The sequence below is a fragment of the Chelonia mydas genome, chromosome 10 (genome assembly GCF_015237465.2).
Source record: "Chelonia mydas isolate rCheMyd1 chromosome 10, rCheMyd1.pri.v2, whole genome shotgun sequence".
In the NCBI taxonomy this organism is placed as follows: Eukaryota; Metazoa; Chordata; order Testudines; family Cheloniidae; genus Chelonia; species Chelonia mydas.
In genome coordinates this window covers 54,252,438-54,275,752 of record NC_051250.2, presented here as the reverse complement: position 1 = coordinate 54,275,752, position 23,315 = coordinate 54,252,438, and the positions used below count along the sequence as shown (strand labels likewise).

Sequence of the window (23,315 nt, the reverse complement as noted above, 5' to 3'; positions counted from 1 at the left end):
TATTCTCTCTGGAGCTTGGGCAGGAGATAGGTGTCCAGATACCTGGAAGGAGGCAGTACTGCACATCCCAGAGACAGGAACAAGTACTAGGAGAGGTACCTGCAAAAACTCAGGAACTGAGTGAGTTTAGGCACATGCAGGGTTCAGTAGGATTTTGTGCCTTGCAGTAGTTCTGGAACTGGCACATGAGCACCTCACTCCTTTTGTGCATCCAGGCCTTTGAGGACTAGTTTTGAATAAGGAAGCTGGTGGTGGAACTATGGAGCACAGGACTCGGTGAGAAGCAGTCAGATTTTTCCATAGCAGTCTCTATTACAGCAGCCATGTCTGACAGGTAGGTATTTTTTATTAATTAGTTTCCCCCATGTCACCACACACCTCCCCACCAAGCTCAAAGCCAGCCTCATCCAGCCATGTCCTTAACACAACTGTTTTGCAACAACGGTAGCACTTATTTTACAAAAGGGACTCCTCTCTATCCTGTGCCAGAGAATTATGACATGTTTTGAGTCAAGCTGCACCTGGCCTTGTGCTGGTGTGTAGGAGTACACTGGAGAGAACAAGGAGTCTGACAGCTAAGAGGAACACTCTCAGCCCTTTTCTTCAGGGAATACAAGGATGGCTTGAGGGTGGGGCTGAAAGTGGTATCAGATGAGTAAGTGGGTCAGGGAAGAACCATGTTCCTTGCCTCATGCTGCACAATGTCAAAGCTTGTAGCAACAGCTGCTCTGACCTGTGATCCAAGAGAACCACAGGAACTGTCTCCCTCAAGAATTACACCACTGTCCCTGAGAATTAAATCTGAGCCAATAGGATAGCATCAGGCAAAAAGAGGGCAAACAGGCAATGTCGGTAGAAACTGGGTGTAGCCAACAGCAGACTTCCCTATGCAGTTTTGGCAAGTCTTGTGATATTATCAAAAAGTCTAGTTGGTGGGTTGGTTTTTAAATCTACAGCTCCTGGAGTGACATGATTACATGAGAATCTCACCTTTCATTAAAAAGGGAACTTGTTAGCTCTCATGGTGCAGAGAAAAGCTTTAAAACAGAGGAACCCTAACGGGTCATGAACTAGAAAACAAATGGAGGGAACCCAAAATTTTTTTTAGAAATCTCATCATTTTTTAATGTTTTAGATCGGCAACACTGAAGCCGGTCCTTTGGTGCACAGCAGCTATTCTGTTGGAAAGTATTTAATTCCAGTCCAATTACAGGAGTACTTGGAGAGACGTACCTGAAGCAGCTGGTGGTGAGCAGCATGAGGAGCAGAGTAGCCATTTGCTTAGGTGAGCTCTTTGCCTTGCACACGCACATGCATGCACGCACGCACACCCCTCTCCTATATTTTTGACTAGTGCATGGCCCGGCCTTAGGAAGCCACACTCTTGTGTTTATTTCTATTTCATCTGATATCAGGATGGTTATTAAAATTTCTGAGCATTTCCCCCAGTATTGTCCTGAAGGCTTTTCCCAAGAGACAGGAGCTAATTATTGGTAGAGATACTTATTTGATACAGTTTCTACATAACCCAGAGAACAGAGTTTAGTTCAATTATAGTATTTACTCATTGGCTGTGGTTACTGTACACTCTTTCCTGTCCTTTATTTAGAAAAACAAAGGAAAGTTTGGCTTGTGTTGTTTTAAATCAGTAGGAATTGAAAATACAGTATTCTAAAATATGACAGATTGCAGCAAAACCAACCCTTGAGAGTTTTTATTTCCCTTTGCCAAACTTTGAGAGGTACATAAAGTAAATATTATCTGTGGCACCCATAAAAGTTTAATTAACTAAATTAAAGTATTGCTACTGTTCAGTGGTGTTAATTTTTTTGCCCATACATGAATGAATTTTACCAGCACCAAAACACCTTCCAGGTGAAACAGCAAAATGTGGTCAGCAGTGCATTAATGCCTCCACTTCATTATATCTATGAACATGATGTAAGCTTGATTATAATCAAATCAGTCATCTAGCCTCTTGCTTCTCACTGCAAAATGAGATAAATTAACTACCAGCTACAACCATGGATGGAATATTGATGGATACAATGCCTTGAGGATACCCTTCTATGTAGTACAAGATGCCTTATGAAAAAGTTCTAGTTCCAAGCTTTGAGATTGTGAACCAAAACTGAGCAATTCCAGAAAGGGTGAATTCAGTGAGACACCCTACACTAAATCTGAACATATTTCCAGATAGCACATTTGGTAGACACCATTAAGATGTACGTAATCTTTACCCCAGACTGCTCTACACCCAAACACAAACAAACAGAGATTAGTGACCGGAACCATGTAATTTGCTGGCCCTGCTTCCAGACCTCCCTGCCTCCTTTCATACTGGGAACTTATAGAGAGCAAAAGGACAGCTCCTTAACATTCCAGGAGTGAAGATCACCTGCACACCTGCTCTCCTCTTCCTGGAACGCCCATGCAGTGGCACTCTTCTGGTTCCTCTATGTTCACGGCCTTCCAGATCATGCAAGATAGAGACAACGTGGCAATGGGACATAGGGGGCAGTACCATAAAATATTTATATTCTAGGGGCATTACAAATATATAATGTCTACATGCTTTGAAACTGCAATATGTTGCAAGTTATAACATACTCTACAGTCCTGGTTTAATAGCAAAGGAAGTGACATTAAGCTTGAAAAGGGAAACTGCAGCTTTCATTAGCTCTTCCCAGCCTGAAGAAAACTGAGCACAGCATGTGCCCTGACTAAAACCACAGGGCACTGTGGTCTTATAAAAATCAGGATTGTGTGACATTCCTGGGTTGCTTTTTGGTAGACCACAGCATCCGAGCACAGAGTGAGCAACCGAAGACATTTGGTCATTTGATTACAAACTAACTGAATTCTGAGCCTCGCAGCAATCTAGAGTAGCTCATGCAGCACTTGAAACACAACATACTACAGTACTTGCCAAATAGAATAGGACAAAAACACAAGGGAAAAAATGATATTTTCAAATTTCTAAGAAGATATCACTATTAACAAGATCTCTGTCTTAGGCATTTCTATATTTCCCATAACCCTGGAATCTGAGCACTGCAGTGGAGTGTAAATAAAATAAATGTAAAGCTTTAACTACAAAGGAATTGGTGGTGTCCTTTTAAAAACAGCATAAAGATTTGGCTAAATCAGACAGGGCATTTCACACAAGAGACTCAAGTTTTGATTTCATCTTCTATTCTTGCATTAATGATTTAAGCATCCTGTATTACAAGGTTCTCACTTACTGCATGGGAAGTCTTGGAGAGCTCCTCTCTGGAACCAGCAATTCCAGCTCCAGTATAATCTGATAGGAAGCAGCTGAGCAGACGAGACCCCTGGCAAAGAAAAAAGGTGTAAACGCCAGCTCTTGCATCTATGACACTGAGGGATATTCTCCTAAGAGAAGTGACAGAAGTCTCATCATTTGACTGTTAAAACTAGACTACAATGAATAAACCACTAATATATCAGAGTACACTATAAGGCGTTACACCTGCAAACATACTAGCTAAGTATATTGCATCCTCCTCTAGCAGCTTGTTTGTACAGAGAATAAGACCCCATTACTGCTTCTAACTGCATATTTCAAGTAGCTGAGGGCTTTTATGATGAAGGTCCTAGTCCTATCCTTGCTGACAACATGTTAGGGTTTGAGGGCTCATTATACAAAAAGACTAACTAGAAAATAAAACAGTACTTTTTTCATTTTTAACTGTTAGAATTCTATGAAGACCAAGCATTTGTCTTTCATTCACCCTTAATTCTACACTCACTACTACAGTACCTAAACTCCAGGCACACTGAAAATCCAAATCCACAAACTGGTCAACAAGGGGAATGAAAGAAGACAGCACTCTTCAATAACCACATCCAAACTCAGGGAGAGGCCCAAGGTCACTCCTTGCCAAGCCACTGGGGTAACTTTAGCTATTCTATTTAAATAGAAAATTGAAAAAAAATTGGGCCTATAACATATAAAATGCATATAATGTTGGTTATACAAACACTGTCACAGTCCATCTGAGATAAAATTCATGGCATTAAGAATATGATAATTGCAGGATGTTTCAAACATTCAGCTCTCTGTGAAAAGCTGAGTGTCTGAAGATGAGGATTTATAAATTGCAAATAAAAGAACCTGTCCCTAGTTATATCAAGCAAATGAGCAGCATGTTGACAGATATTAAATCCTACTGCATATATAATCCCCTTAAACCTGTACCAGTGAAGCCGAACAGTGAATTTACAAATTTATCCATCCCTCATGTTCAATACAAAATCATTTAACTAAAAAAAAAACAAACAACAAAGGGTGCGGAACTGGGTGGCCAATAGGTTTCCATCCTAGGGGTCTGCAGACCACAGGTTAAAAACCACAGTTCTGTGTAGATCAAAAAGCAAAATTAAAAGAAATAGTTGATATTGCGTCTCTCAGAAAAAAATGAGGGGCAAAATGTAATGCCACATCTGCTATGACAATGGTAGATTATATTAAAATTGGACAATCTGTGACAATCATTTACAAACAGATTATAATAGACAAGACAGACAAATGCTCGGGGAAAGAGGTACACTTAGATTGTAAGTAGGGCTCTCGATTAACCGCAGTTAACTCAAAAAAATTAATTGTGATTAAAAAAATTAATCACAATTAATCGCAGTTTTAATTGCACTGCTAAATAATAGACTACCAATTGAAATGTATTAAATATTTTTGGATTTTTTCTACATTTTCAAATATATTTATTTCAATTACAATGCAGAACACAAAGTGTACAGTGCTCATTTTATATTATAATTTTATTACAAATATTTGCACTGTAAAAATGACAAAGAAAGAGTATTTTTCAGTTCACCTCATACAAGTACTCTAGTGCAATCTCTTTATCGTGAAAGTGCAGATTACAAATGTGGATTTTTTTTGTTACATAACTGCACTCAAAAACAAAACAACTTAAAACTTCAGAGCCTACAAGTCCACTCAGTCCTACTTCTTGTTCAGCCAATCGCTAAGAGAAATAAGTTTGTTTACATTTACAGGAGGTAATGCTGTCCACTTCTTATTTACAATGTCACCTGAAAGTGAGAACAGGTATTCGCATGGCACTTTTGTAGCTGGCATTGCAAGATATTCACATGCCAGATATGCTATACATTTGTATGCCTCTTCATGCTTCCATCATCATTCCAGAGGACATGCTTCCATGCTGATGCTTGTTAAAAAAATAATGTATTAATTAAATTTATGACTGAACTCCTTTGGGGAGAACTGTATGTTTCCTGCTGTTTTACCTGCATTCTGCCATATATTTCATGTTATAGCAGTCCAGCACATGTTGTTCATTTTAAGAACGCTTTCAGTGAAGATCTGACAAAATGCAAAGAAGGTACCAATGTGAAATTTCTAAAGATAGCTACAGCACTCGACCCAAGGTTTAAGAATCTGAAGTGCCTTCCAAAATCTGAGAGGGACAAAGCTTTCATAAGTCTTAAAAGCGCAACTCTCTGATGTAGAAACTACAGAACCCGAACAACCAAAAAAGGAAAATCAACATTCTGCTGGTGGCAGCTGAGTCAGATGATGAAAGTGAACATGTGTCGGTTCACACTGCTTTGGACTGTTATCTATCAAAACCCACCATCAGCATGGACGCATCCTCTGAAATGTTGGTTGAAGCATGAAGGGACATATGAATCTTTAGAATATCTGGGAGGTAAATATCTTGTGACACCAGCTAGAACAGTGATATGTGAATGCCTGTTCTCACTTTCAGATGACATTATAAACAAGAAGCGGGCAGCACTGTCTCCTGAAAATGTAAACAAACTTCTTTCTCTGAGCGATTGGCTGTACAAGAAATAGGAGTACGTGGACTTTCTAGGCTCTAAAGTTTTACATTGTTTTATTTTTTAATGCAGTTTTTTGTACATAATTCTACATTTGTAAGTTCAACTTTCATGATAAAGAGATTCAGTACTTTTATTAGGTGTATTGAAAAATACTATTTGTTTTTTGCAATGCAAATATTTGTAATAAAAAATAAATATAAAGTTAACACTGTACACTTTTGTATTCTGTGTTGTAATTGAAATCAATATTTGAACATTTAGAAAACATCAAAAAATATTAAAATAAATGGTAGGTTTCAGAGTAGCAGCCGTGTTAGTCTGTATTCGCAAAAAGAAAAGGAGTACTTGTGGCACCTTAGAGATTAACAGATTTATTTGAGCATAAGCTTTCGTGAGCTACAGCTCACTTCATCGGATGCATTCAGTGGAAAATACAGTGGGGAGATTTATATACATAGAGAACATGAAACAATGCGTGTTACCATACACACTGTAAGGAGAGCGATCACTTAAGGTGAGCTATTACCAGCAGGAGAGCGGGGGGGGAACCTTTTGTAGTGATAATCAAGGTGGGCCATTTCCAGCGAACGTCTGAGGAACAGTGGGGGGGGTAGGGGGGGGAGGGCTGTGAAGGGCTGCACCAAGCAATGGAGTCCCAGAATCGCAAAAGAGCTCCAGCATGGACCGAATGGGAGGTACAGGATCTGATCGCTGTATGGGGAGAGGAATCCCTGCTATCAGAACTCCGTTCCAGTTTTCAAAATGCCAAAACATTTGTAAAAATCTCTCCGGGCATGAAGGACAGTGGCCATAACAAGGACCCGAAGCAGTGCCGCGTGAAACTTAAGGAGCTAAGGCAAGCCTACCAGGAAACCAGAGAGGCAAACGGCCGCTCCGGGTCAGAGCCCCAAACATGCCGCTTCTGTGATGAGCTGCATGCCATTTTAGGGGGTTCAATCACCACTACCCCAGCCCTGTGCTTTGACTCCGTCAATGGAGTGGGAGACAACACGGAAGCAGGTTTTGGGGACGAGGAAGATGAGGAGGAGGAGGTATAAGATAGCTCACAGCAAGCAAATAGAGAAACCGGTTTTCCCGACAGCCAGGAACTGTTTCTCAACCTTGACTGGAGCCAGTACCCCCCAAACCCACCCAAGGCTGCCTCCCGGACCCGCCAGGCAGAGAAGGGACCTCTGGTGAGTGTACCTTTTTAAATTATCTAGCACATGGATCTCAAACTCGCATCACCACGAGGGCCACATGAGGACTAGTACATTGGCCCAAGGGCCGCATCACTGACACCTTCTCATATAAAAGGTACAAAAGCCCGCCACCCCTGGCCCCAACCCCACTCCGCCCCTTCCATGAGGCCCCACCCTACCCCGCCTCTTCCCACCTTCTCCCCACCCCCATTCCAACCCCTTTCCCAAAGTCCCCACCCCAACTCCACCCCGTCCCTGCCCCTGTTTCAACCCCTTCCCCAAATCCCCGCCCCTGCCCTGCCTCTTCTCCGCCTCCTCTCCTGAGAGCGCGGATCCCTGCTCCTCCCCCCTCCCATCTGGAAAGCGCTAAGTGCCACCAAACAGCTGTTTGGCCGCGGGAAGCGCCTCAAGGTAGGCAGAGGAGCGAGGACACAGCGCGCTGGGGGGAGGGGAACTTGGCGACTGCAGGAAATAACTCCTGGGGGACGGGGGGTGCAGGGAGCTCGTGGGCCGCAGAAAATAACCCTGCGCTCTGGCACATCAGTAAAAAAGAGTTAATGCACCAACATATATATTTCATGCTGAGGTAAAACTGATGCTAAGCTATTCTTCGTCAGAGTAAAATAATCTTAATAGCTTTTTTGGTTCAAATCATTATTTCTAATTAGATCAGCTGTTAGTTGATGTCTCCAATTATGATGTGCAGCATAATAAAAAGGGGAACAAATCAACCAAAATACATGCTTTAGAGATCATATCTATTTACAGTAACAGAATTGGTTTAAAAAAAAAAAAAAAGAGCCGAAAAAAACCCCACACAACCCATAAACAAAACACACACCCTAAGGTGCGCCTCTTTACACAGATAATGGGAAGAGAACATCACAACACCCACACATTGTTCTTGCTATCTCAGAGGAGATTAGAGTCAGATTTTCTCCTACCACCTCAAGTACAAAAGAATACCTCTTCATTATAAAACGATTGATTCAGATGTATATTGTAGATAGGTGACATATTTTCCTGTACGTTCAGGGCAAGTTTTCTGTGAAGGAACCAAGTAATCAATAGTATCAAGGAGCTGAAAGATTCCTGACAACTCTCATGGCATTTGAGTCAGACAGGAGACCAAATGCACTTTTGTGAGGTCACAACTACAACTGGGTTCAGTAAAGAATTAGGTAAGTTCATGGAGGATAGGTCCATCAATGGCTACTAGCCAAGATGGTCAAGGGTGGAACCCCACGCTCTGGGCGTCCCTAGCCTCTGACTGCCAGAAGCTGGGACTGGATGACAGGCGATGGATCACTAGATAATTGCTCTAGTGTGTTCATTCCCTCTGAAGCACATGGCCACTGTCAGAAGACAGGACACTGAACTAGATGGACCATTGGTCTGACCCAATATGGCCATTCTCATGTTCTTCTTTACAATATGTACTAAAAAACGTCCCCCATCTCTATTATTTGGGCCACTGCAGTAGAATGGGCTGTAAAATCTCCAGTCAACAACAGAATTCTTTCCCTATTTATCATCCAGTATGCCAAAACTCTGATCTCTCAGGCCATAATACGTCAAGTAGTTGTGCATAATTAAAGCTCTGCTGATAGACTAACTGTCACAGAGTATCAGAGAGATAAGGCAGGTTTAAAAATAATTTTATCTGTAATCCAGAGTTATCTACAGTACAGTTAACAGTGTTTTGAACCAAGAGAATACATTTTCTTTTTAAAAGGCAGAACCACCAGAGCTTCTCCTCCCTTCCACAACCTAGGTTTTACAAGAAGAAAAACACTGTTGTGCTCCGAATCTCCTTTGTAATGCTGTATCAAAATGTATTCACTGACTCTGAAGGATAAGGAGAGGACCATGTACATAGTAAGAAAGCTATGCATTTCCCATCAGTGATAGAAGCTGTAATTTGTATTCCTCTCCTATGGTCCTTTTAATACACATTTTTTAATTACATGGGCAAATAGAAGCTAGGTTTCCATATTTCCCTTCTTTTATTCACTCCATATTTAAAAGAAGAAACAAATGAATCTGCTGAATCACAGAGGACAACACCACATGAACAGAATAATGGCAAAATTTATAGTTTGTCAGGTATTCTTATAACAATTACATTTTAGAAAGCCTGCAAATATCTTAAGGGTAAATTTAAATATGTAGGCAAGCATTTCTGGTGGAATAGCAACAAACGCATCATGCTGCATAGTAAAAGTCTGGAAACAAATAACGCTTTTAGTTCTTCCCCATCCTGGATCAGTTTATAATGGAAATAATTGTACCCTTGGCTGAACTGTCCTTTAGAACCTACCATACATTAGTACTTGTAACAGCATTTGAAACAGTTTGCACCGAAACAGATGGAAGAAAGTTTTGCCTCCCCACTCAAGGCAGCAATTAGAAACTGTGCTTGACCGCTGTTAGAGGGTAATAGCAAGCCCAGTTTTAGCTAATATGATTGTAACTACTATAGAACAATAAAGTGTTCCAGTGTAGACAGAATTCTTTTCAAATAATCATATTTGACTATGATCATAATCATGGATTTTCTTTTCTGTACATGGGAAATACTTCAAAGAAAGTGCTAGAGTAGCCCACACTTTAAATGTGTACTTCATCTGATTCAAGTGAGCCTTTTCCAAGAAGAGTGCACCTCTGACCATCATCATTGCATGGTAAACATTAATTGTTTTCTTCCCAAGGAAATTACAATATTAACTAGCAGTTTGGAAAAACACCCTTAGAAAGGCAGGTAGGCCAAAAGGTGAAGGAGCATACCAGTAACATTGTCTGCTGCATGTGAAGCAGAGATCTATCCTCTGGGAGGTGCATTTAATAATATGTAGGCAGGTGTTCTTTACATCTACTGATAGAAAAAAAGTCCTTTGTAAATTGCTGCTATGGAGGAATTTAGGGTCTCCATCCCTGAACTATGGCTTCTGAAGGAATCTGTTCAAGAGCTTGTGGTTGAGTGCACTTCTGTCTTTGGAACACTTCGGCACTAGGATGGAGGAGAGCGCTAAGCCTTCTTGTTCCCTGGGAGATTGATTGGCATTCTGCAGTCTTCATATTCTGATATTTCAAATCAGTTGGACAAGAGGTCAATAAAATTGGTTTTGGAATTGCATTTACTTCTAAGGTGTAAGCCAGGCTATATGTCTCTGCCTAAGAGTCACTCTCTTGCTGTAGTACTACGTATTTTCAAAGAAACAACACTTTGAAATTTCCTGCTAATTGCCCTCTGTTTGGAGGACCACCTCACACAGAGTTAGGCTGTAGTCATGCTTCTTTGAAAGAAGGAAATACACAGATGCCTCTCATGCTACTTGGTGTATTTAATCAGGAAGCTGGACATACCTCCACTAATTTTAGGCTGGATCAAAGGATTGTCAATACCCATAAATTCTAAATTTCTTTTTGAGCTGCAAGGCCTCAGATTTTTATTTTTTTAAAATGAGGTTCCCATGACACATCTATTTATAGTCACCACAACACCTACCCACTGGGACACTTAAGTTACCAGCTGCCTGGGGTTTGGCTTTCCATGGCATCAGGCGAGCTGGTATTGTGGCTGAGAGATCGTTACAGCTCTTTGCTCTTACTGTAAATCTCAGGTAGGAGAACAGGAGGTGGGGATGCAATTTCACAACAGAAATCGGACCATGCAGGCCTGGCTCTAGCACAAAACATGGAGACAGCAGATGTAAGAAGCGCTGCTGAAGTGACCTTGTTTTTATTACTACATTATTCTTTTAACTAACGACTTACCATGTCTTTAACCAGACATTAGATTGATACTCCCAACAGTTGATGCCAATCAGAATAGGTTTCTTGCAAATGGATTAATTCCCCTTCTCTCTGATGCTTCCTTTTACAGAAGGCCTAGATGAAGGAATACAGAGTCCACATAATACTCCTGAGAATGCTTTCAAATTATTCTTCCTCAGAACACTGATTCTGAGATTCTTCTTGGTGAGTTCTAACCCCAGGTCTGTGCTACAGAAGTAAGTGGAACACTAGAAATGTTTACCCTTGAGATGATCCCTAGGTGGGCTCCCTAAGCTTTATAGGTGATCCCTAAGCGTGTTTGAGGGAGGGGTGCAGGGAAGCCTTCACATGTGGCAGCTATTTTGACTCACTGAATCCCACCATGAGTCAAGCAGGGTTACATAAAGGTTGATTCACACCTTGATAAAGGGTCTGGGGAAATAGTCAGAAATAAGCGGTGAGCCCAGAGGCTCCTTATCATCTGCTCATTCCTCCATGTCTGGGACATTTTCCTCTCATCCCTCCAGAGCTAGCTGTATGGAAGGGGTAGAGAAAATGGCGTGACAATGGCCAACCTGCAGCATAAGCAGGGTCCCATTAGTCCAGCAGGTGTGGCAACAGCCAACCCCTGATGTTTAGCAGAATCCAATTAGCCCAGGCATTTCTGCCAAATTTTCTATCCCTCTGGCTGTCCATGAAGTGCTCCTGCCAGAGAGGCCTGCCCAAACATGTTGTGCTGGAACCTGCTGTCTCAAGAAGGAGGTGTTTGCTGCAGAGCCCAAAGGCTAAGTAGCAACCCAGTAATGCTTAGAATTTAATAAACAAACTAAAGAGGATCCATTCTGGTTGTTTTGTTCTCTTGTTGCTCTGAGCACAGCATCTGATAAAGCCTTCCTGCAGCAACTGGGGTCAATTTACACTAGCTGGATTTCAGGGATGTGATCACTCCCAGCCTGCCTTGACTGGCAGCAGAAACCAGACCTGTTAAAGAGCTGCAAGGAATAAGAACCATTGTAATGGATCTGCAGAATTTCCCTATGGTATCATATGTCCACAAGATGTTGCTATTACAACTGCTCCTTAAAATGTAACAAGGCGATCCAAAGTTTGCTACCTCATTATATACTGCTTACAGTTCCTAAGCATTTGCGTCTAGATTTAGAGGGTTGTATTTTTTTAAAAACCATACACACTTAAACTTGCAGGCCAAAAATAGCTTTAATCTTGACATATTATGTTAGGATGAAAGACAGACTTTAGAGGGGCTAGTGCAGTGTCTCAGAAATGCATACAGAAGGCTACTGCAGTGTACGGGTAGCCATGTTGGTCCCAGGATATTAGAGAGACAAGGTGGGTGAGGCAATATCTTGTATTGGACCAACTTCTGTTGGAGAGAAAGATCAGGTCTGTGTGGCTCAAAAGCTTATCTCTCTCTCAAAGAAGTTGGTCCAATATAAGGTATTACCTCACACACCTTGCTTCTCTCCAGAAGGCTAAGTTTATTATGGTATATGCACTGACACGTCTGTAGCTGAGTACCAATCAATGTACAGCACATTTATGCAGGACAAGAAACCTTGTACTCTTTACAGACATAGTAGACTTAGAATCTGGGACAACTGTTAGCATCATGCAGGGATGAAAAACAGTTTTAGGAGTTTTTGAGACCAAGGCTGAAGAGTCAGATTAGAACTGAATGGCAGGAATTTGGCCTGATTGTGAGATCCTTGGGCAAAAAGACATTATACAGGTTGTCAAATTATGTTCAACTATATATATTGTGACAGGGTCAGGCCAGATGGCTATAGGAGAATAACAGAAGGCAGATATATTAGCCCCAGGCTAAGTAGGTCCCTTTTCCCGGAGTAAGGTAACAGGGAAGGTTCTAGAACAATCGGGAATCTTCTGGAGACAATTAAGACAGGCTGATTAGAACACCTGCAGCCAATCAAGAAGCTGCTAGAATCAATTAAGGAAGGCTAATCCGGGCATCTGGGTTTTAAAAAGGAGCTCACTTCAGTTTGTGGTGTGCATGTGAGGAGCTGGGAGCAAGAGGCACTAGGAGCCGAGAGTGAGAACGTGGACTGTTGGAGGGCTGAGGTGTACAAGCATTATCAGACACCAAGAGGAAGGTCCTATGGTGAGGATAAAGAAGGTGTTGGGAGGAGGCCATAGGGAAGTAGCCCAGGGAGTTGTAGCTGTCGCACAGCTGTTCCAGGAGACACTCTAGACAGCTGCATTCCACAGGGCCCTGGGCTGGAACCCGGAGTAGAGGGCGGGCCCAGGTTCCCCAAATCCTCCCAACTCCTGGTCAGACACAGGAGGAGTCAACCTGGACTGTGAATTCAGAAAAACGGCCAAGCTGAGGGCTGCCATGAAGCTCCAAGGCAAGCAAATCCGCCAATAAGCTCAAGACCCACCAAGGCAGAGGAGGAACTTATATATATATTATATACACACACACACTCACACGACACTCCACGTTGTTGGGCACTGTGTTGGGCACAACCTTGAGCTGGAGTTTGGATTTCAAATAAGAAAGTATTAAACAAAATGTATTTTGAAAGACATTTCTGAATGTTACTATTCAGGTCCCCCAAAGGCAACTTTGAGTTCTTGATGACTCCTTTGAGGCAAGAGGTTTATCTGCAGGGTATCTACCGTGTACACTGAGAGGCAAGTCAGGCCAGCGCTCCAAAGTCAGTGATCAAAGATCATCACTTAGCTGTCACCCACAACAAACCAAATCAGAAGCAGCAGAGAACAGAGAAACGCTTTTTATACAATCACAGCAGCAACAATATCTCATTTTAATTTACTTGAGAGAATGGGACCAAACCACCTCTGCCACCCACCCTAAAAAAATGTGTTTTCTTGTCGGACAACCTAATTTGAAGTCTTAAACGCCACTCAGCAAGGGATCAGCATTTCTCTCCCTCCCTGCCTGAACCAATTCCATTTTAGCCAATAACTCTCTGCTTCCCTAAATACCCGTTTGCCATTTCAACTGGACACAGTGTTATTATTCTTCCTCACTTCATGCCCTAAAACCTGTTCTAGAAAGCTGCTGTGAGCAGCAGCCGCTTTGTTTCACAGCAGAGATGACTGCATTTCAGTGTTAGTCAGTGAGCACTACATTTCCTTTGGCCACCTTACAAGTGTGCTGCGGGACACACTTAGTGGGGCCAACCCAACCTCTGTAACAGTCATCCCCAAACTTTTTACCTCATGCCCCCTCCTTACCCATGTCCATGCCCCCCCACCCCAAACCGGGGCTGGGACCAGGGGAGATGTGGACAGGGGTAAGGGGGCTAAAGCTGGGGGTGTGGGGCCAGGAGCGGAGCTGGGGGGCATTCCCTCCCCACCCCCTGTGGGGGATGGCCCAGGCCCTAGCCGTACCTAACCCTCTAGGATTGTCCTGGAGTCTCCAATTAAAAAGACTTTAATCTTTAATTAAATATTATGTCATGTGATGAAACCTCCAGGAATCCGTCCAACCAAAACTGGCAACCCTAGCTGCACCCCCCCGAATGTTCCTCTGTGCCCCCCCCCAGGGGTGCACCCCACAGTTTGGGGACCTCTGCTCTATAATGAGGCAAGAGTCTTGCCTCATTACTGAAAAAATACCATAGGACTGGATCTGGCAAGGCCCATCTTCCTGCTTGTGGTATTCCATGAGAGAAAGGTTTACAGGGTCAGACCCCTAGTCTGTAGTGACTGCAAGATCCTTGGGCAAAAAGGCGTTTTAAGAGAACAAAGTAGCATTTTATTAGACACAACTGCTCAGGTAGAAAAAGTCTCAATCAAAACTTTAATACACAACATCCAAAATCGATTATGGGAAACTGTAAAGATGAGGGAGAGATTTTCAAAGGCATGATGTGCAGTTAGGCACCTAACTCTCACTGAAAGTCAGTGGCAGATGCACAATGAATTCCCTGTGCCTTTGAGCACAGTACAATATCAGACACCAGAGAGAGCCCATTAAGTTAAATAAATACAATGGGAAAAACAACACACCAATGAGCAATGACTTTTGCTAGATTTGAGACAAGCTGTTAAATGTACAGGTGATAAAACCTTATCTAGGTACCTGTATGGCTCGCAATCACTTAACTATCCAAGTTTTTAGTAATAACCTTCTAGACACAAATTACCCTCAAATAGTTGCCAACAGCTCGAAGATGAGTACCCGAGGGACAATTCTCCAGATTAAAATGACAGGTTGAGGTGCATTCTGGTGGATGTCAGAGTATTTTCAGAAATGTTGGTGTTTGGCTAACCATCCAGAAATTTAACTAGATAAACATTCAGAAGAAGTTTATCTGGATATACGAGACACACAGACAAGGCTACCTGAACCCTATTTTCAAACTCCCCTCTCCATCTTCACATTTGTCCTTAGGGAAAAGTCCTCAGGGGCTGTGAGAAGAAGCTGAATACTAGAGGGTACACAGTCCCCAAGGCATGAAGAATTTGTAAGATTGCCGCATACATTCTATTTTGGTTCTTCAACCAAAAGAAAAGTATTTTTGGTCAACAAATATTTTTGAATAATAAAGATAATTGTTGCAACTTGACAGAGAGAGTAGAGTAATATGATTTTTTTAAATGAAAACATAACCTAAACAGGATTTGAACACTGTACCTGAAATATAAGTCCAATTGTATCTACAATAAGATTTTTGCTGAAGTATCACTGAGAAGCACAAGAATATTATTAATGCAAGAGCTACACATTTCAAACAAAAGTCTCAATCCTACAATCTGGTAAAGTCCAACATAGATCAGATATCATGATGAGGACCAGAGTGTCCCCCCAGTTCATGCATTTAAATGTTAATTACATATATATATTTATTTCAGTTGTCTTCAGCTAAAGATGGAAGACGAAGAAGGAAAACTTTCCTACTTTGAGCTATAAATGCCTCCAAAAGTCAGGCAATTTATCTGTCTACCATGTCATTTGTCTCTCTTGATCCCGGAATAATTTTTTAATGTATCTTAAGCAAGTCCCTACATATATGAAAGGATTATGGGGAAAAATAAGTGTTGCAAAAATTAAGAAACTTTGTGATGTTGGTGTCTCTTGCATAGTAGCATAAACTGCTGGTAGCTGAAAGTTAGGTGCTTGAAGCGTATTAGAACTAACTTTTGATCAACCACAGCTTGGGCATGAACTTTGAGACCTTCCCACTAGGTTTCTTTAGGGAGAGAAGCAAAGCTTAATGTTGCATGTTTCTCCACATAAGCGAATACATATCATGGAGGACCAATCTATCCTTTCATTAGGTTGGTGAAGTTGCCTTGGGTGATGGGAAGATGGGTGGGGAAATCAGCGGCAGTGAGAAACATTCTAGGATATGCTATTTGGGGAGGTTTAACCAAAGCTCTATTCCCTGCAATGAAAAGTTAAAGGCCCGGCCCCTCATCCAGCACAGGGGGTGAAAGTCTATGACATCTGAGCTCCACCTCAGAGGCAGAATGACGCAGGAAGACAAATCCTGGCATATTTTTATGCTGTTTTCCAGCTCAAAAAAGTTTGTTGCCTCAAAATTGAGCTCAATTTTGAAGAGTTCCCATCACAGATCTCATTTAACTCCTCTCATCTAGAGCACCCATCCTACACCAGTGCTGCTTCTGGAGGGACCAATTTGAAATGTCAATGGACATATGACCAGAAGACTCAGGTGGCACTGGTGTTTTCTAAACATTTTTAAACGACTTTAAAAGGTATGGGGAAACAAGTGGGGAAGGGGAAAAGGTTATGATTAATTTGGTTTGCCTCTTTTTGACATGAATGAGGTTGCTTCTAGTCAGCAACATTAGTTTAAAAGCAGAAAGAAGAGGGGCTGATATACTAGAAAATGCAAATTAAAGAAGCCTCAGGAGCCAGAGACTATGAAGAGCAGGTCTGCAAAAGAGAAAGATATCCATAGAGACCAGCAGATGTACTAACACAAAGCGTGTCAAGACAGCTGTTTTTCCCACCTATCCATAATAATAAGATGAAGTTAAACATAGTAGAAGGAATAGGAGAACATATGTAATTCTCTGCACCTTCCTAAGAAAGGTCTGTGCAACTCAGACATATTGAGACGTGTCAGTTTTCCATGTTAACCCCAGCAAATAAGACAACTCATTTCCAAAATATAGTTTCTCAGTACAGTTGATCAGAAAAATCAAGATGTTGAGGAGTATCTGCACATATCATAGCCATAACTCCTGGATCGCTTACAGTCTCGCATGGGAAACTACAAGAATACCAAAATATTTGCAAAAATCCTTTACTACTTTATCACTATATGCCATAATATACTGCACACTACAGATATCCAAGTTAAATTAAGATGCTTTTTAGCTGTTATCTTTTTTTAGCTATAGTTCCACTGGCTTGCAGAACTAATAAGATTTGTTCAGCAACAGAGTCAGTAAATGCCTAAAATACCCCTCCTGCAAAAACACCACCATTTCCTGTGATATGCTGTGGCTCTCTTGACAGGCTAGGATGATTGAAAATCATCTAATTACTTAAATTACTACAGCCTGTTTGCAAAGCTAAGATGGTTGGTCTTTTTAAACCATCTCAAGGCAGAGTAAAAAGCAACTATAAAGAATACCTATATAAAGATTATATTACATAGAATTCAGTAAGGTTTCCTTTTTCTTAGTCTCCTTTTATATCCTTGCTCATATATAACCACCAACACAAGGGTACTGAGAAAACTAACTTTGTAAATCAAAAAGTACAGACTGCCAGTTGTTAAGGCAAAGCATGCCAATTCTTCCCTACTGAACATTCAGCCTCATACACACTGGACCCCCTCTTCCCCTCCGGCAATACCAAAACCCCCATCATCTGGTCATCGTAAAGCTGGCAAAAGGGGGAGGGCGGAGAAATCATGTTATAATTTGTCACACTGTTTACTCTAAGAAAAATGAAGTGGAGAATTTTTAAATGAGTAGCTTTTCCCTCCAGACCTCATTATGAAGGCGGGGGAAGGTCGATCAAAAGCTCTAATTCAGTTGCTACACTGGAGGCATGATAAACCAGAAACAAATATAAATGCTAAGATGTGTGCATGACATGAAGCCTTCTCTTCTGTGTTTTTCAAACAAATTAACTCTGAATTCTCCAGCACTATAGTTGAGCAATGTGTGGAGATACACACACACACATATTCAGAGCTGGTACTGACAATGAAATATACATACACACACTATATAAACATCCACACATACAAATACACACATTCCAGACAAGATATTAGATAATGAGGTAATATCAAAATCTGTAAAAGTTACACTCTAAAATATTGCATATATAAATTAGCAGGAGAGGGACAGAAGCACAAAATAAAAGAACAGAATATAGCATAGACTGCAGTCAGAGAAAAAGGTGATCCCAGCAGCAGCAACAACTTTCTGGACAGAAATACTTCCCATTTCCAGTTCTCATCTGATTGAAATGAGGCAGCTGCATTAAAGCTTCCCTGCCACCACTATGTTACCACAATAGAAAGAAAGAAAAGCTCTTCTGTACCAGGCAGAGAACATCTTCTGAATCCATCCCTGCACCAGACACTAATATATAAATACCATCATTACCATCACCTTTCCAGACCATAGCAACAGATCGACCAAGCAATGCCCTCTCTCATCAGCTGCTACACATTAAATAAACTATCATATTAGTAAAATTACACTCTTCCTGCTGGAGTCTCTTTCCAATCTGGCTTCCCTTTGCACTGCTGGCAGGGCTGGTTTCCTCCCCCGCAATAGCGAGAGAATGGGGATGAGATTTGGTGGCAGCAAAATTCTCGCTCTGCAAGGGTTGCACTGCAGGCAGTTCTCCGCCCCACACACCCCTTTCAAGGAGCTTAATTTCCCCCCACTAGCTAGAGCTAAAATGTGGTTGGTCGATTGGTTTAGGGGGGAAGGAGAGAATACATGCAATATCCTGTTAGGAGCATCCCACCAGGACAAGGAGCTTGGGGTAGGAGACTTGCATGCGGCATCTGCCCCCCCCCCCCAAACACACTGCCAGGAGCAGTATCTGCCCCCTCCCCCGACACACACACACACACCTGCAACGATCTTAGGGTAGGGGAATGGTACTTCAATGACATATCTGCCCCCCCCCCCCCAGCAAGGAGCTCAGGGTAGGGGAGTGTGAGTTCCATCCAGCATCTAGCCCCTTCCCCCCCACACACACACACTCTGCAAGGAGCTCAGCCAGGGTAGAGGAGGGGGACTTGAATGCAGTATCTGCCACACAAACAGAATGGGACTTGCATGCAACGTCTGGTCCCCTCCCCCCACACAAACATGCACACTGCACGGAGCTTGGGGTCGGGGAGCGGGACTTGCATGCAGCATCTAACCCCCTCCCCCCACACAAACACACTGCAAGGCACTCAAGGGGCTTCCACACACTATTCCCCTGCCAGCACTGCAGCATCCTACTCCCCGCTCCTGAGGGAGCTCCCAGCGGGGGTGGTGTCTACAGCGGTTCCCTCCTCCCTCCCTGCCTGGGGCACAAAGGCTCCGACTCGGCCCCTTCCTCTGCTGACCCCGCTCTGGGAGCAAAGCCCTAGCAAGCGCCAGTGCCGGGCTGGCTGCCGGGGCTTTACCTCCTCCCCCCTTACCTGGGCTGGGACTCTGCCGCCCCCTCGCCTCCACTCCTGCTCCTCGCAGACCGAGCGGGACCAGCCGCACCAGCTCTATTGTGTGACTGCTTCAGAGCAGAGCCACACACGGAGACTACTAATGAACCCGGGAAGCTGAGTAGCAGCAGATACCGCCTCCTCCCCAGCAGCCCCGGGCTCTGCATGACGCATAACCAAACGCCTGGAAGCTTTGAGGAAGGGAAGCCCAGTCCGCCTTTGGGGTCTGAGAGGCCTCAGCAAGCTGCCCCCCCGCCCCCATTCATTAACATTTTACCCTATTCCCTGGCCCTCCCACAGTCAGCAGCAGAGAAAGAATCAGGGCAAACAGGACTTTCCTAATATAACCTTCCCCAGGTTCTCTATCATATTAACTGGAGACGGCCCCAAGCCCCAAAAATCAGAGTTCAGATTATTACCTTTCCGTCCCCTTTCCTGATAAAGTTTGGGAGCGTTTGATCCTGCGGTTTTGGTACAGATGCACCTCTACTATAAAGATATCCCATATCTAGCTGGGAAAAACAAACTACCTTTTTTTAATAAGAACATAAGAATGGCCATACTGGGTCAGACCAAAAGTCCATCCAGCCCAGTATCCTGTCTACAGACAGTGGCCAATGCCAGGTGCCCCAGAGGGAGTGAACCTAACAGGTAATGATCAAGTGATCTCTCTCCTGCCATCCATCTCCACCCTCTGACAAACAGAGGCTAGGGACACCATTCCTTACCCATCCTGGCTAATAGCCATTAATGGACTTAACCTCCATGAATTTAACCAGTTCTCTTTTAAATCCTGTTATAGTCCTAGCCTTCACAACCTCCTCGGGCAAGGAGTTCCACAGGTTGACTGTGCGCTGAGTGAAGAAGAACTTCCTTTTATTTGTTTTAAACCTGCTATCCATTAATTTCCATTGGTGACCCCTAGTTCTTATATTATGGGAACAAATAAATAAATTTTACTTATTCACTTTCTCCACACCACTCATGATTTTATATATCTCTATCATATCCCTCCTCAGCCTCCTCTTTTCCAAGCTGAAAAGTCTTAGCCTCTTTAATCTCTCCTCATATGGGACCCATTCTAAATCCCTAATCATTTTAGTTGCCCTTTTCTGAACTTTTTCTAATGCCAGTATATCTTTTTTGAGATAAGGGAACCACATCTGTCCGCAGTAGTCAAGATGTGGGTGTACCATGGATTTATATAAGGACAATAAGATATTCGTTGTCTTATTCTCTATGCCTTTTTTAATGATTCCTAACATCCTGTTTGCTTTTTTGACTGCCGCTGCACACTGCGTGGACGTCTTCAGAGAACAATCCCACGATGACTCCAAGATCTTTCTCCCGATTAGTTGTAGCTAAATTAGCCCCCATCATATTGTATGTATAGTTGGGGTTATTTTTTCCAGTGTGCATTACTTTACATTTATCCACATTAAATTTTATTTGCCATTTTGTTGCCCAATCACTTAGTTTTGTCAGATCTTTTTGAAGTTCTTCACAGTCTGCTTTGGTCTTAACTAACTTGAGCAGTTTAGTATCATCTGCAAACTTTGCCACCTCACCGTTTACCCCTTTCTCCAGATCATTTATGAATAAATTGAATAGGATGGCTCCTATTCATATTAATATTTAATATTATGTACAGGTACGCTCCATTGCCAATGGATATGGTGATGAAGTATTTGCTCTGTATGGTGGACAAATAGCTAGAAAATGGGTGAAAAGAATCAATTGGATAATTTGCTTTAAAATATTGGGAAGTTAGTCACATACATTATTCAACAAATTTTGGATTAGCTCTAATCCCACACTCCCCTCCTCAGGTTAGAAGGTTCATACCTGCCTACAAATGGTAAAGTCTGAGAGCTTCACCTCAGCTGCCAATAAGTTTTCTCCGCACTGTTTCAAAACAAATCAGACATACAATATATTTTTATATTAAAAAAATTCAGAAGACCACCAACTGGCAACACAAGGGGTACTCTAAGGCTGGGAGTCAAGTGCTGTCCTTTGGGCCATGTTTGGCTTTTTCAGTCCAGTTCTAGTTTCTGCTGTAGCTCCTTTACAATGGTACGACTTTAGGGTTGCAAGGTGTCTGGTTTTCAACGATCAAGTCCGGTCAAAAAGGGGACCTGGCAGTATCTGGTCAGCACTGCTGACTGGACACTAAAAGTCCGGTTACCAGAGTAACTGCCATCAGCCTCCCTGCCGAGACGGCAGGAAGATGACAGAGAGCCTCAGCAGCATCTACAGGGGGCCTTTCATAGCCTGAGGAGATGGCTCTGGTTGAGGAGGGGGCTAGCCCAGGGTTGGGGAAGGGAGTGCCCACAGGTTCACAGTGACAGGTGAGGGGAGGGCAAGCTTCCTGAGCATGCTGGAGAGGCCATGGGAAGGAAAGAGGCAGCCCACTATCTGTGGGGTGCAGATGTCGGGAGAGGAGTCATTTGGAGAGCAGCCCCTGGCCCTGCTCTGCTCACCCCGTCCGGGTAGCAGAGGGGCCTGGGCTTGGTGCACCGCACGTGCCCACTTCCCCTGAAGGGCCAGCCTGGGCTGGGCTGCCAGTCCCAGCTCCGTGCATGACATGATCACCATCCAGGTAGGAGCCCGGCCACTCCCCTGGCAGTGCTCCCTAGCAACTCGGGCGTCTGCTCACTCCGGGTGGCAGAAGCTGGCAGGCTCTGGTGCTTTGCAAACAGCCCACCCCAGCTGTAGCCAAGGTAGCCAGGATCCAGGGCCCCCAGAGCCTCTCTCTGTCAGGTGCAGAGGAACGAGAAGTGGAGGCTCATTAAACCCCTCAGAAGAAGTTGGGAGACCCCAGAAATAATATTTCCATGTAAGTTTTCTGCAGCCAGCCAGGGTGAGCAGGTCGTGGCTGCCAAGGAAGGGCGGCTACAAACAATGGGGCAAGTTCCCCAGATGGTCCAGTTTTCAGTCCTTGCCCCCAGTTCCACAGACCTGGATGGGCAGGGAATGCCTGGGTGTGTTTGGGACCATCCCTTGCCTCAGTGTTGGAGGCCTGGGGGAGCTGGAGTCAGGACTCCTAGGTTCTTTCCCCAACTCTGGGAGGGGAGTGGAGACTAGTGCTTTGAGCAAGGGGGGCTGGGACTCACGGCTCCTGAGCTCTATTCCTGGCTCAGAAAGGAAAATGGTGTTTTGTGGTTAGAGCAGGGGGGCCTGGGAGTCCGGACTCCTGGGTTCCAGTGGCAGATTCGCCCCGGGCCAATGTGGCCCATGCCCAGGGGCTCCGGACAAATGGGGCACCCCCACGCCCTGACCCACTCTGTCCACCCAGCGTTCCAGCCGGGGAGCAGGGGAAGCCCCTGTGCCTAAGCCTGCTCCCTGGCAGGAGTACCAGGCGGGCGGGACATAGCTCCGCACAAAGGTGGATTTACAGTAAAACACAGGGTGCCCTGGCATGCTGGCCCCAGGGCCAGGCAGCTGTGGGGGCAGAAGCTTGGTCTTGCTGGCTCCTGCTGCAGGCTCTGCACCCACTAGCAACCAAGCTCCCCCTCCTCTGACTCTTTGCCGCCTCCTCCCCTGAGTGTGCTGTGTTCCCGCCCTTCCCAGTCCCTCCCAGTGCTTCCCCCGCCGCCAGAAAGCTGTTTGCCGGCGCTCAGGTCGCTTCAGGAGGGAGGGGAAGGAGAGGGGCCGCAGCGTGCTCAGGGAATGAGGCAGAGAAAAGGCAGGGGTTGGGCCTTTGGGAAGGAGGTGGAATCGGGGCGGGGCGGGGCGGAGCAAAGGCAGGGCCCCCACACTCCCCCTACACATACCCCACCCCCCGCTGCAGTGAGCCGCTCAGGGCAGGGAGCTGGGA

The 23,315-nt window shown here is 43.9% G+C and overlaps 1 protein-coding gene across 7 annotated transcripts in view; it reads right to left on the bottom strand.

Moving 5' to 3' along the window:
* APBA2 (amyloid beta precursor protein binding family A member 2) overlaps positions 1-23,315 on the bottom strand; it is a 207,267-nt gene that overhangs the window by 168,988 nt on the left and 14,964 nt on the right. For 2 of the 7 annotated variants that reach the window (XM_007053758.3, XM_007053759.3), the window contains exons 1-2: positions 19,478-19,604; positions 3,246-3,335 (exon numbers count right to left, since the gene is read on the bottom strand). Coding sequence is in view for 1 of the 7 variants with exons in the window: in XM_043523431.1 (XP_043379366.1) it covers positions 3,246-3,336; positions 19,478-19,662 (276 nt within the window). In the remaining 6 variants the exon portion in view is untranslated. Of the gene's footprint in view, positions 1-3,245; positions 3,337-18,533; positions 18,644-19,477; positions 19,675-23,315 lie in introns of those variants that run through there. The other 5 variants (XM_043523431.1, XM_037910742.2, XM_043523427.1 and 2 more) reach the window with 5 other exon arrangements.